Raw genomic sequence first — 13,881 nt, 5'->3', positions numbered from 1 at the left:
CTCCACTTCTCAGCTGAGACCAGAGCACTGTGCTTCAGGAATCAAGAACAAGTCACAGGCAAACGCACGCACGAAACTGGGGAATGGAGAATGTGTTTGGGAACGAAGAACACATAAAGCATCCTTCCTAAAGCCAATAACTAATATTTTGAAGATGATTAAAACACTCTGATTTTTTCTCACAATAGATGAGCAGCTGCTGCAAGTGGCACCCCAAAAGCGGCTGCCCTGAGGATGGTGGGAAGGACCACATGAGCTATGGGGCATCCCAAACTGCACAACTCACTGAGAATCTTACTTACTGAATCACATTTAAGTAAAACCAAGAGCTGTGCTTTTAGGACTAGTACTCAGGGACCATCAGCTGTAGTCCCAGCAGCCAGCTGGGTAAGGTTCATATATGGTAACACAGGTCACAAGGAGTCCTTGCTGCTTATGCTCCTCAGTTTGCCCTGGCTCTTGCCTTCTCCATCCCTGACAGTCTGACTGTATACACAGTGAGACTAATGCACAGCAGACGATCATTCCTGCAAACCTGCTTTTCTCTTGCAATTGCAGCATAACTGGGAGTAGACACAGCAGCACTTCATACAACTCAGCCAAAGGGTGGCAACTTTTAACCTTCCTCCATAAAAGCAAACCAACTTCGAATTGTACACTTAGTTTCTGTGTGGTAGGATAAGCAGCCATTCCATTGACTGCAATGGAATGCAGCATCTGTTTCAAGTATTGCAACTAATTTTAAGCATTAAACTTCTGGAATAACTTTTTTTTTTTAAAAAAAAGGTAAAATCACAACAGCAAGGTTTTGTCTAGGCAAGAAGCGATCTAAAAGCATATTCAAATCTAGAATAAAAGGATAACAGTGAAGGAAATACCCTGTGGCTGCTGAAACAAGAAAAAAATGAGTGCAAATTGCAGCATTTGAATTTTGATTATGCCTTCAGGCAGATATTCCCTAGCATGAAGTTAGAGAAGCAGTAGATGCATTCAAAGATTGAAGACTGTCCACTACTTCAAGTCTTTTATGAAAGGTTAAACAACTACAAGGAACAGTTTGGGTAAAGCTGATCCTGCCCTGGCATAAAGAGAAGGCCTGGCCTCACACCTTTCTGAGAGCCATTCCCATCTTTGGCATTCAGTGGAAAGTGATCCAAGACTTTTGCATGAGTGAAGTTGAAACTGGGAGCAGATACACTGTTCATCCTACTGTGCATCAGCTATGAGCCACACTCCCACACTTCAGGATCGCATTGCTTGATGTAGCGATGCAGGCAGTCTGTGCTCCTCTAATAATCTGCCAAAGGGCTGAATTGGTGTCACAAAGGCCTCACGTTATTAACTACAATAGTAGTAATATAAATTTATTTTGAAAATCTGGAATGTCTTAGAAAATACAACTCAGAAGAAATGTGATAGGATTAGTTAATCTCCTCAATACAGTACAGGAAGCAGAAATAAACTTTCCCACTACACCCACAGCTTTGCAGCTAGTTCAAAGACCTGCTGTACAACAGCAACAGGCTGAAGGCACACACTGCTTTTGGGAAGTGGCATTGCTTTCTCTTCTCTTCACACCACATGTACACGTTACTGCTCTTGCAAAGCTCTTGCGAATCAAGAACTAGGTGTGGAGTCTGTAAGATGTCAGTAAGATCATGGCATGTTATTACAGGCTCCGTTTTCCTTTTATCCAGACTTTCTAAACAAACCCTAAAAGTCAGTTCAGATTTGAGTTCAACCCACAAGTCAACAACACAGGTAGGGGTGCAATATTGACAAACGCTATCTGGGATGCTTGCAGTTCTTTCAATACTAATATTTACACTATATTTCTGTCTTCCTTTCTGAAAAGGCAGGTGTGGAAACTACTTGTTTACTTTAACTCATTTCTTACATATGTCACTGCAAACCAGTAATCTGTGGGAACAGAACGACAAACACAGCATGCTGAAAGACCCAGGACACAAACAGACTCAGAACAGTCAACTTTCTACTATCACTGACCCATGGCATACTACACACTTGCATGGCGAACATTTCATGCCTTATTCTATGCCTGCCTACGCTGCAGGTACCCAGGTTTCTATTACGTCTGTTTACTTGCTTATAAACACACAGACACAGGCTGTAACACTCTGAGCCAATTCCATCAAATTTTAAGATAGTTTGAGATGGGATTGAAAGCACTATTTTAGATCCTATAGTTTCAACCTCAATGGAAATAGGGGCAGGGAGCGTGAAAACCACATGTGTTATCATCAGACAATCTTGCCTGAAACCCATGAGGCTCCATGCTCATTTTGAGGGACTCGTATTATTCCTGTTCGGAGGCAAAGCTAAGGGAAGCATCAAGCAGATGCAGTCCACATGTAAACCCGCTACCCAAGAACCCCTCAAAATGCTACAGAGCACTGTTGCTGTTTTTCCTATTCAAAGCCAGCCAGCTACAAAGCTTTGGTCACATTTTGGAAAGTGGTAATTAGGAGTAATTAACTTGATAAGGAGCAACATCCTTCTCAAATTACATAAACCATATTACACAATGCAAAGAGTGTAACGAAACAAACCTCATTTAGCTGCCTGCAGATTTGTGTTCTAGGGATTGCTGGCACTTTGCCATTCCTGCTTATACTTCCATTCCGGTTACTTCTGTTTTCATCATGCTTCTATATTAGAGGAACACATCTGAGACGAGAAACTACAACTTACAGAGAGAACAAAGAGCATAAATTTAGTCATATGCCTGAATGTTTGCCAGATTGAGGCCAAGACAGATTGCATTGAAACCATTAGTGCTTTCCCTCCCCACCCACATCTTAGCTCCTTTTAATTATGCCTGTTGTGACACTTAGTAAAAACTACTGATTTTAATAACTCTTGAGTTGCTTTGTTCCCCTGCAGAGTCAGATCTCATTTCCCCTTCGCTTGCATCATGGGCAAAACAAAGAGAGGCACTGTCTCTAAGTAGCTACCTAACTTGGGTGGTCTGAAGAGGTTCAGGAGGCATGTTCTTATACTTCACTGATGACAGATACCTCACAGATAGACCTCTAAGCCAAGTGCCCAAGCTCTTGTCCAGGTGAGGCAACAGGAATGCAGCCTGGAAAACTTTCTTGAGTAGGACATGACCTGTATATCTAACAAACCAGCTAAGACACAGGAGTAACAGTCAGAAGAATACATAGGTGAGCCTGGCCTTACCAGTCTGTCCCTTCCTATGGACAGATTCTGCACTGGTCCACATGGTTTCCACAGCTCAGGATATTCCTGAGATGAGATTAGTTGGTGGCTGCTCTCTTTCAACCAAACTGATAAAAGCACGAAGTAGTCACAGAAAACCTACAACCTCTACTTTCTAAAGATTTCTCTGCTAATATCTCTTTTTCTCCATGCCCAGCTAGACAAGTACAACTTACTTTATAGGTGTGTTTCCTCTTCACATTTTCAACTGATCCTTGTTGGAGCTGTTGGTGACCATCTTACACAGAAAACAAAACCTTCTGTGCCTTAGTTCAAACATTTCAAATAAAACTCCTTAAGTCTGTAAAGATTTAAAATCTAGTTTTTGATTATTGCTTTGAAGAACAAGTCAGTGATGATGAAGTAGGCATTGGAGATGAATCATCTTTTAAAATGCTATGATCCCTATTTTGCAGAGCTTGTAAAAAAGCCAAAATCAGGTAGCGTATTTGAACTATTATATATGTAAAAACCTAAAAATACACTCTTCTTTGCTCCCATCAGTCAATCCACAATCTCTCTCCCTACGCATTTGGATCAACACACTGGCACTTATCTTAGTCAAACTTAAACACACAGAATTGGAAAGCATATAAATTGAGAACTCACTGATTGGGAAACACTGTTCCTAATCATTAAAAAAAAATGATTGCAACAAGTAGTGAGCATTTGGTAGGGGAAACAATGGCCCTTGCTCCACAACTGTTGCCCACAGACAATTACCCTCCTGTACATACACATACTGGTTTTGCTTGGCTGAGTATCTTCACAGTGGATTTTTTCAACTCAGCGCTCTTTAACGATGGCATTATGAAGCACCATATAAAAAGTGACAGTTTCGAAACAAGCTCTTTGAAATACAACAACAGAATAGTTGACAATTACAACCAACAATTACAAAAGACTTTATTGCTCACCCAGCACTGCCAGATATGAAAAGGAGAAACTGGTTCTCCTGTCAGTACTCAGCAAGATTTTCCACTTGCGTTAATTTGTATGCCCAGAGCTTCAATGCTGACATGAAATTCCTGTGGATATCAAGGATTATAGATCAAGTTAAAACAAGAGACCAGACCTATGCCTGCAGGTGGAAGAAAAACAAACAAACTCCTCTCTAAAACACTCTATCCAGACATGCCTCCAACTGGATTGCTTCTCCAGCTCAGGAGGGAAGGAGCACAGAGTGCTCAACAGCTCTTCAAAATCAGTTCACAGACAGGGATCACTGCAAAAGGGAAACAGCACGCCTTTGGCAACCACCTTCAATAGTGGGGAGATGTGTCTTAATGATCATTTAAATACAGAGTTAAGTCCAAACATCACAACTAAGTCTGGAGTTAAAGCTTCAGTATCTCAACAACGTGACTTCTCCTTCACACAAACACATCAAAGTCTTACGATGCTTTGATGCTGAAAAAAAATTTAATTTGTCCTTGTGAGATTAAGCTAAAACCACAGGCGACAAAGCTCAAATGCTAATCTTTTAAAAATACCTTTTAAAAGTTCATGTTTGCAAAGAACTAGAGACTCTTGTGTAGGATGGAGCTGTGCTATTAATGACAAATTTCTCCCTAAAAGCTCCAGCTACCTAGTAACAAAGGAGGGAAACAACTAAATATTATGCTAAGGCTGGGTTGTTTTGCTGCAGTTATATCCTCTGATATTTCGGAATTGTTAACATTTTAGAGTAAATAATACCATGAATAATCTGTTGTGTGCAATGATTTTTTCCCCCTGAAAGTCAATTTAGAAATTCCAGGTTTTCACACGGTCAATAAGAACTATGTACAAACAAATACAAAGAAAAAAAAAAAAGAAAAAAAAAAAAAAAAAAAGAAAGAGACTTCTGTCTACCAATTGGATACTCTTTGAAAAATAGATACAATAAAATACAATAACTTGCAGGGTCATTCCTGCATAGGCAACAATTTACATTTCACAGCAGGAACCTTAGTGTTACCAAAACATTTATTTTCGCGTAATAAAACATAGCATAACTGTACATACACATACTTGTCTAACGAAAATAAGATTCAAAGAGACATATGGGTCATCTAAACACATTCCCTGAATCAAAAAATTAATCTGAAAGTGTCAGAGACATATGCCACGAATCATAAGCCACAAAAGATTTTCGAATATCCTAGAATCATAGAATGGCTTGGATTGGAAGAGACCTCAGAGATCATCTAGCTTTGACACTCATACATTATTATCCTTTTTGACTCACAAATGGTAAATCAGAATCCTTAATCTTACCAACATCACCATGAATATGAATACGCATTTTTTACCAATAGAATCCTTAATCTATCCAAATTTGTTGCTTCTGTCCTTAGTTTTAACACAGAAGCCAGATAAAGAAGCCACAAAGTTAGTTTTGGCACCTGCCTATTCAGAGATGGGAAGAGAAAACAAAAGCATTTTTTCTCTCTCATACAGCAGGAGAAAAGGACTTATTTTATCTTTTTGTTCGCTTGTTTCCAAAACCTCTGTATACTGACTGAAAGCAGAACTGATGGGCCTGAGATATCAATCTCCAATGGTTTTTCTCTGATTGCTCTAAAAGGAGAAGGAACCGATTGATTTGTTTTGTCTCCGTTTACAAAACTTATTTAAAATATCAGAAGAGATGTGAGTTTTCATTCAATTACCTCTTACAAGGAAGGAAGAGGGGAAAAGCATAGTACACAAGCCAGAATGAATGCACAGCTACCCCATAAAGCAAAGATATGGAGAAAATACTGCTGCAGTGATTATGAGGCATCAGTGGTCAACAGTTACTAGGACGAGAACCCCCACATATTACACAATCTGGTCTCCATTCACAAGTGTAAAACAAGTCTAATGCAAGGTGAAATAGATATTTCTGACCTGAAATTCTAATGGAAGAAAAACTGCCTGATTTCTAGCCTTATTATGCCAGTTTTCAGACCTTAATCCTCCCAAAATACATAAACTAGCAAATTCACGTTTAGAGGGGATTAAATATCATTTTGATACAAGAGCTAACAGCACTGAACTGACATATCATGACTGTTTTTCACAGGATTAGCAAAGACTACTTAATTAATTAATACTTCATTAATACTTACTAACAACAACAACAAAACTTAAATGGTACCTCTTTCCTACAGGAAGAAATTAGCCTAGAGTTCTAGTTTCAGTGAATTACACAGCCCGTGGTTAAAAAAAATAAACACCAAATCTTCTACCCCTATTCGTCAATCAAGTTTAAATTTGATTACAAACAGATTTATTCAGACCACTGCATGGACTGACATAAAGGAAAGATGACTTAATACAGCTCTAATTTAAGTCCTTTGCAATTAAGGAGTGCTTTGTATCTGCAGATCTTCAGATATTTCACAAACCAAATAATTGCTCTCTTCCCCTCCCATTTAAAGAGACAACAGCAGCAATCACAAACAAAAAGTAAGAGAAAAGACAGCTCTCACTTCTAAACTAAAACAATTACTTGGATCAGCTGGACAAAAAGTCAAAATGAAAATACCCATGCCCTCTCTACTGTGAAATTTAATAGTAGCCTTCCACAGTCATTTTAGACTTTTAACCCATTTGCTTTGACAGCAAAATGAAAATCTGGAAGATCTATGTCAGAAAAACATCAGAAGTAAATATCTTAATTTTCTTAAAAAGAATTCCCCTTAATTTCAGCCAATCACAGAACCAACAAGCTGCTTCAGTTCCCCAGAAAATCTATTCTCAGCAAGCTGGCTATTAACCTAGCAGAAATAGTATTCATAGCTGTTTGACTATTAATCTAGCAATGCTTTGGATTGACTGATAAGCAGTTAAACTTACATTTCATCAGACAAAACATGCTGTCTTCCACTTGATACAGCAAGGCCTTGGGAAGACTCCTCTTTCATGCTGCTTGTTGAAAGCAGAATCCATTGAGGCTTTGTTGTCTGGCGTTGTTCATTATTTAAATATAAATAAACAACACAAAAAGCCCATTCCTTGCAGTTTCAGCAAATTAATTCATCAGTATGAGCATTATTTGTTGAAGTTCCTTAAGCTTATTAGAAATACACATTTTCACCCCGCTAACATTTTGCTGTTCTGCTTGTAACACTGAGTGTAAAGCTACCTGTTTATATTTGCCCGTATCTCCACCAAAACTATGTCATTTGGTTGCTACCACTGTGATCAAAGTTCTAAGCACACAGGTTACTGACCTCAAAGCACTGTTTCAAGTCCTTGTTTGACATGTGTTATTTTCTAAGTCAATAGTTATTTGATCCATGCCCAGTACATTTACAACTGAACAGAAGTAAAAGAATGGAATCTACTCCTCCACGCATTGCTCTTAAGACATTCACTTGTCTCAGTACAATTCACTTACGAATAAAAATGCATATTCATATTGTATGAGAACTGCTGAATCACGGCTTGAACCTCTGATTGACCACCTGAGGCGAGCAATGAGTTAGCCCTGGGAGCACAGGTGAAGAAAATTCTCCTGTGCTACTGGAAGGGTGGGAGCCTGGCTCCGCTCTCCTAGACCCCATTTAAAAGCTGACTACAAGGGGAGAAAGTTTTTCTCCAAGAGGTTGGAATCTTCTCAGCAAGCTGGATAAGCTTTCCATCTGTTCTTCTTTAGCATGATAACCTGTTCAGCATAACTTCCTTGTATATTTCTTAATTATAACATCTGAATATTTATTGATTACATACACGTATAATAGCTTCTAATATAATTGTTTGTTCAACAGTTTAGGAATTGTAGCTAAGAAATGTTAACATCAAACTTGCTAGACCTTCTTTTTCATTACTTCAACTAAAAATAATTCAAAACTGTTACAATGCAATTGTGTTCTACGTTTTCTTTGCATAATGAATATCTAACAGATGATAACATCCAACTTCTTTAGGGAAAAGTGTATGTACAGTCAAGTGAGACTGGATTCCATGCAACTAATAACACAGAACTCTGACATGAATTTAAAGAAAGGACAGGAATACAGGATTTGGGCAGGGGTGGGAAAGTGAGCAACAGACTCACCTAATGTGAGGTCAGCATTCCACAGTCTATGGCCCGTGTTGTCTTCCAATCATAGGTAGGCATCAGTAGTGGTTTTGCCTGCTCAGACCAGTATCGTGATAACACTTTACAAGCTGTAGCCAAAGGGAAAAAGCAAGAACAAAAGAAAATGGTTGGGGGGGGGAGAAAAGAAAAAGAGACACATTTATGATTAGCAGCCTCTCATAACTGCTTTTCATGACACATTTGATGAGGAACTTAGCAAAGCTGTGTACTCCTTGTCTTTCATTTGTGCTTCAGTAGTTCCTTCTCACCTTCTCCTTCTGTGAGGCAGAGATGTCTAAATAACATACTCTGGAAACATTCACAACAGTAACATTCACAACTGGTAACGTGGAGACTTGAACAAAGTGGATTTGGGCTGAATAGCAGAGGGCATATTTCTGAAAAGGAATAGAAGTGCCAAGAACATCCATACCCGTTTTACGACAGACAGAACACAAAGTTATTAGCAACCTCACTACTTCGCTACCTCATGTTCAGAATCATGATATTACCAGAGTGCCACTACAGATTCTACATCTGGAGGCTAAGCTAACTGATAATAAGCAAATTTATTGAAATTAATATATAGTTTAAAGCTTCCGTGAGTAGAACCTAGCAAATATTTTAATGGTTATGGCCTACCGAGAACATATGCAGATAGTAATACCCAATAAGCATAGCCTTACAGAGAGGTCTACAGGTGGAAAGCATTATTATTCCAAATTACCAAACAATAAAATCAGGATAAAACAATTTAAAGCTATTTGCTCAAACACAATCTTATCTATATGAAAGTTATGATTCCATTCTCTCTCAAAACCTTTCAAAATAAGCTAAACCAAAACCAAATGTATAAAGCACAACTCCCTTAAGGCATTTAGATTCTTACTGATACAACACTAGATGTCTCTATAAAGGGAATTTTACCAAGGTACTCTATCTACCCCAAGCAAAGGTGGGATGAGTATTTCACATATCAAAGTTTTCCCAAATCATCAATTTACTACGAATTCTGGGGTGAGAAAAGTTGATTTATATGAATGTTCCTGTGATAAGGCTTCATACACCACCATTCATAGTTCCCATATGCAAAGAAATACATACCATATTCATTTTTTCTTGTTGAAGTTCACTGCTGAGATTTGTAGTGGCCATGTTAAGAGCTGCTTTACACACCCAGTTGCTAGCTATACTATCCACCAAAAACAAAAAACAAAACATCAGGTCAGTAATTTTGGCCTGTGCAGAATATCCTCATGCATAATTTGTAGGGTTACTTGTAACAGCAATAGCCATCTGATTAAAACAGTAACAATGCTGCAGCATCTATTTCTGAATCACTTGTCTTGGATAATTGATCTTCTGAGAGCATAAGTCATCCAGTTTGAAATTTATTAATTCACTAACTTTATACTAATATTACCCTTAAAATAACAGGATTCCTTCTCACCTGTAAATTGGTGCATTTTTTTGTTCTTTTTACAATGCCAAAATGCTGCTTTGTACTGACTATTTTGGTCAACTGTGTAGCATCATTTTATAAAACAACATCCACACAAAGATCTTAGGGTGCTTTTCAAATGTGTATATCTATCAAATTTGCGTAGAGGAACAAGTTTTTTGTATTCTCATTGGCACATATATATGGTGGCATGGGAGTACCTGGGCAAAACCATACAAAAGCATCCCAATAGAACTGCAGGTAGATTCTGTAATCTTTTGAAACAGCAAAAAGGAAAATCAGAAGCACAGAAACAAATTACTGATGATGGAATCTAGTTATTTACATCTGTTTTTGCAAAATGGGGTTTATATTAACTACTGAGGGTCAGATCAGCCAGTGCTTGATAAAAACATCATTTCAGTGAAAACCTTTCAGTTAGCTGTGACCAAACTCTGAGTAAGGAAGTCTGATTTGTTTCAAAACTCTATGCATCCTTGGCTGGAAGATTTTTTTTTTTTTTGCCAGCTTGAGGTGGGACAGCATCAAATGAAGAACACAACTCCAGTTGGAAATTCTCTAACAAGCAGTTCCAGGTATGCTCAAAGGTAAGAATAGTATGCTGTACACCAACCAGTTCTACGAATATTTGACTCCCCTTTAAAGAACTGTCAACGATGCCACTTGACAAAGCAATATAGCCAATCAATGGGGGCCTAATAAAAGAGAATCAGTCCTGCCCTTTTGTCTCATCAGCGTTTTTGCCTGCTGCTCCAGCATCTGTTTGTTCATACAGATTGGCTTGCCAATCTGGATAAAAATAATGGTGTAAGATTGTGTTTAATCAAGCAGCTGTACCATCTTTGTTTTGACAAGCAATTGAAACTTTGCAACTTTTTATCTCCTTCAATCTGTTGGTTGGCTTTCAGCAAGACAATGTGACTCTTCAGCACTGCAAAGAGCACTGTAGTCTGACTGCATGGCACAGTCTCTTCAGAAGTATGACTATGCAGCACAGATGTTTTCCATCTATTAAAAATCCCTGTTTTGTTTTTCCTATAGGATGAGCATTGTCCATCCTGAGATATTTATAAAGTATAAGCCTTTAACAGGAGGAAAAAGTGCTCAAAGCAAAACAGGAAACGCCTTGAGCCATTTTCTATTGCCAAAGAGCTATTATTTTCAAGTACTTTATAATAAAAAATCTGATTTATAAAAAAGCAAGGAATGCACATTCCTAATGTTTTAGGATAATAGCTTACCTAACACCAAACACTTGACTTTTAGTTTAGATATAAAAAATTAAGTGGGAAGCTTCAGTGGGAAACTCAGATTGCAGTTATATTGTTTAGTTCTACTACCAAGTGTAACTGCACTTTCAGAACAAGAACTTCACATGTCTGAAGCAATTCTGAGTGCCTCACTGACTTCCCTGGAGGCTCAAACTGAACATCTGAAGGCCACTGGTGCAACTGCCCTATGCCACTTGTGTGCTCCCATGAATTCAAGAAGCACAGAGTGCCCAAAGCCTGACAACATTCTGAGGAACAGTACATAATGTCAGAGAACAGCAATGGCTCCTGAGGTCAGGACACAGCTGATGCTGCTGAGTATAAAAGCAACTATGTCTTGGGTGTCAGAGCCAGAAAAATGAGTAATGTTACACAGAAATACTGTAATGGCTACACTGCATCCTGGTCCTTGTATATTGCCCATCTCACACCAGCAGTAAGCTTCTTGCCTTTGAACCACACCTTTTTAAGATGCCTTATATCCTTGAGACACTTCAGTGGCCAATTTTGTGGCATCTGCATGGAACCAAAACATACATAATATACATACTCATATAGAGATGTATTTTAAGCCATTTTCACTTCTTTCACTTTGTGCTACTCTGGATTCATACTGACTTTGTGCTCCAATGTATTAAGCTTATCAAGTTTCCAATAAGGTGATGGAGCAAAGGTTGAGAATGTTACAATCAACAGAACGACTTCTATTGGAAACACTTTTTAGGGCTGTTTTGAGGGCTCTGGGACTATTAGACCACCACTCGTAGACTAAAGTTTATGTAACACTACATAAGAAGAACCAGTATTCTCAATAAAAAGCCATCCTAATGATTAAAGCTCAAGTTTCTTGCACCACAAAGCATTTCCATAAGAAGCCTAGAATTGAGATAAAGCTTCTTAAATCTCTACTGAAATAAAACTGAAACACATATTTCATTGTAGGGAAGTGTGTCCTCAGGTTTTATCATTAAATTACAGCTGCCTATGTTGGTATTTATAATGCTCTATGGATGATTGAAAATGAATCAATAACACATGGAGAGAAATAAAATTTCACTAACAGGATCTGGAATTAATTCCCTCTCCTCCACCTGGCTTAACTTACAAGGTAATACACAGTCCTCAAGGAAAATAATTAGCATCTTGCATGGCAAAAGGCCTAGTCTCCAACTTGGAACTAGGAAGACATAAATACACTTGCACAAAATACTTTGTATATGTTAAACAATTGTTTTGAGATACATGATATAAATTTTAAACACCTGCTGACCAACTAAACCATTTGCTACATGTATGGGAACTGCTGAATCACTGCCTGAACCTCTGATTGATTACCTGAGGTGAGCAATGAGTCAGCCATGGGAGCGCAAGGCAATCCACCTGTGCTGCCGGAAGGAGTGGAGCCTGGCTGCACTTCTTCTAGACCCAGTTAAGAGTTGACTACCAGTAGGGAAGAATCTCTTCTGGAGATCTCTCCTCTGGAGTTTTGCAGTGAGCCCAGGATGTGGGTAAGCATTCTATCTAGTCTCTTTTTGTTATTGTAACCTGCTTAGCCAAACTCTTGTTTATTTCATAATTATAACATCTGTATATTCATTGATGATACACTACATGACTATGAACCAGGCAGACAACAGCAAATGCTTGTATTAATATGAAAACAGCTCTTACCATTTTCTCCAACAAAGGCCACTTCTGCTATTATACCAACTAACATGGTACTGTGCTGTTCAGCCCGATCAGATGACCAAATGCTCCAGTTCCTTTCAGTAATTCAGCAACAAAGTACTTAGCCGCCACATTGGTCTCATGGTGCTTGTTGTCAGCTACAGAAGGACCCTAGAGAAGGCAGAACAAGACAGTACAGAAAGTAGAACTTTGTTACATGTGCTCATTAAAGAAGGAGCTGCTCAAACTGAAATAACCCAAGAACCCGAGTACACTCATACAGTTAGTAACCATAATGATCCAAGAGACAGTTGCAGCTTTACGTACATTTCAAGCCTGTTGAGAAGAGGCAGAAGTTTCTAATATCAAAATGCTAGATCTAACCTTCAAAGCAGTGACTATTTTTGTTACTGTATAATAGAAAACAATCGATTTTGAAACTGTGTTGTTTAATTACAAGATTAAAGAGTTGATTACAGTTCAAATGTTCTCTTTAGTTCATCAAAGGTTTGAGTAATAGCAAGAAGGTACAGAAGGAATAACGAGAGGCTGTCTGTCTCAACTGCGCTCTTTCCTAAGACAAACTAAATCTTGAGTTATGCAAACTGAATAAAATACATCTCAGTAAATATATTTCAAACCTTCTCCCACTTCAGTTCCCTTGGAAGAAGTAATACTATGTTTTTTCACACACTGGTGTTCATAAAATCCTTCAAAGATTTACAAACAGTTATCCTCATGACCAGCAGTGCTGTCATGCTCAGTCATCTGCAGGGGCCAGCCTGTTTGGCCTTGCTGGGCTGCAGGTGGCTACTTCGGTACTTCATGGATCCAGAGGAAGCTTGGGCACACACATGCTCAAACACAAAATGACACTGAAGAACCCAAAGCATTTTTCTCTCAAGCTTGCACTTTTAAAGCTAGTCGTAAGATCTCTGGTAACATGAGATCACCTCTTAAAGGAAACCAAATTGAGATGTTTAAGGAACAAGCAGGAAATAGGTAAAGAATAGCAAAGCAATATGGACAAAGCTAGGAACTACAAACTCGAGGAAGCAGCTCATTGCAGTCCAATCATCAACCTGCTCTCATGATGCCCACTAATCACGTTCCTCGGTGCCACATCTCCACGTTTCTTGAATGCCTCCAGGGACGGTGACCCCACCACCTCTCTGGACAGCCTG

At 38.7% G+C, this 13,881-nt stretch overlaps 1 protein-coding gene and 1 long non-coding RNA gene across 2 annotated transcripts in view; both read right to left on the bottom strand.

Moving 5' to 3' along the window:
- PANK1 (pantothenate kinase 1) overlaps positions 1 to 7,394 on the bottom strand; it is a 34,206-nt gene extending 26,812 nt beyond the window's left edge. Inside the window, exon 1 of the mRNA XM_042817919.1 lies at positions 7,069 to 7,394. Within this exon, the coding sequence (XP_042673853.1) occupies positions 7,069 to 7,087 (19 nt within the window). The 5' untranslated portion in view covers positions 7,088 to 7,394. The remainder of the gene's footprint in view (positions 1 to 7,068) is intronic.
- LOC122159902 lies at positions 1,437 to 7,062 on the bottom strand. Its single transcript, XR_006168696.1, has 3 exons — positions 3,420 to 7,062; positions 2,571 to 2,707; positions 1,437 to 1,637 (listed from the first exon to the last, which is right to left on the bottom strand). It is a non-coding gene; the product is annotated as an uncharacterized LOC122159902 (long non-coding RNA).
- Positions 7,395 to 13,881: the final 6,487 nt, after the last annotated feature.

Source organism: Centrocercus urophasianus, unplaced genomic scaffold (genome assembly GCF_019232065.1).
Source record: "Centrocercus urophasianus isolate 14NV4802_14NV808 unplaced genomic scaffold, USGS_Curo_1.0 seq_17, whole genome shotgun sequence".
NCBI lineage: Eukaryota > Metazoa > Chordata > Aves > Galliformes > Phasianidae > Centrocercus > Centrocercus urophasianus.
This window is presented reverse-complemented; position numbering and strand designations above follow the sequence as displayed.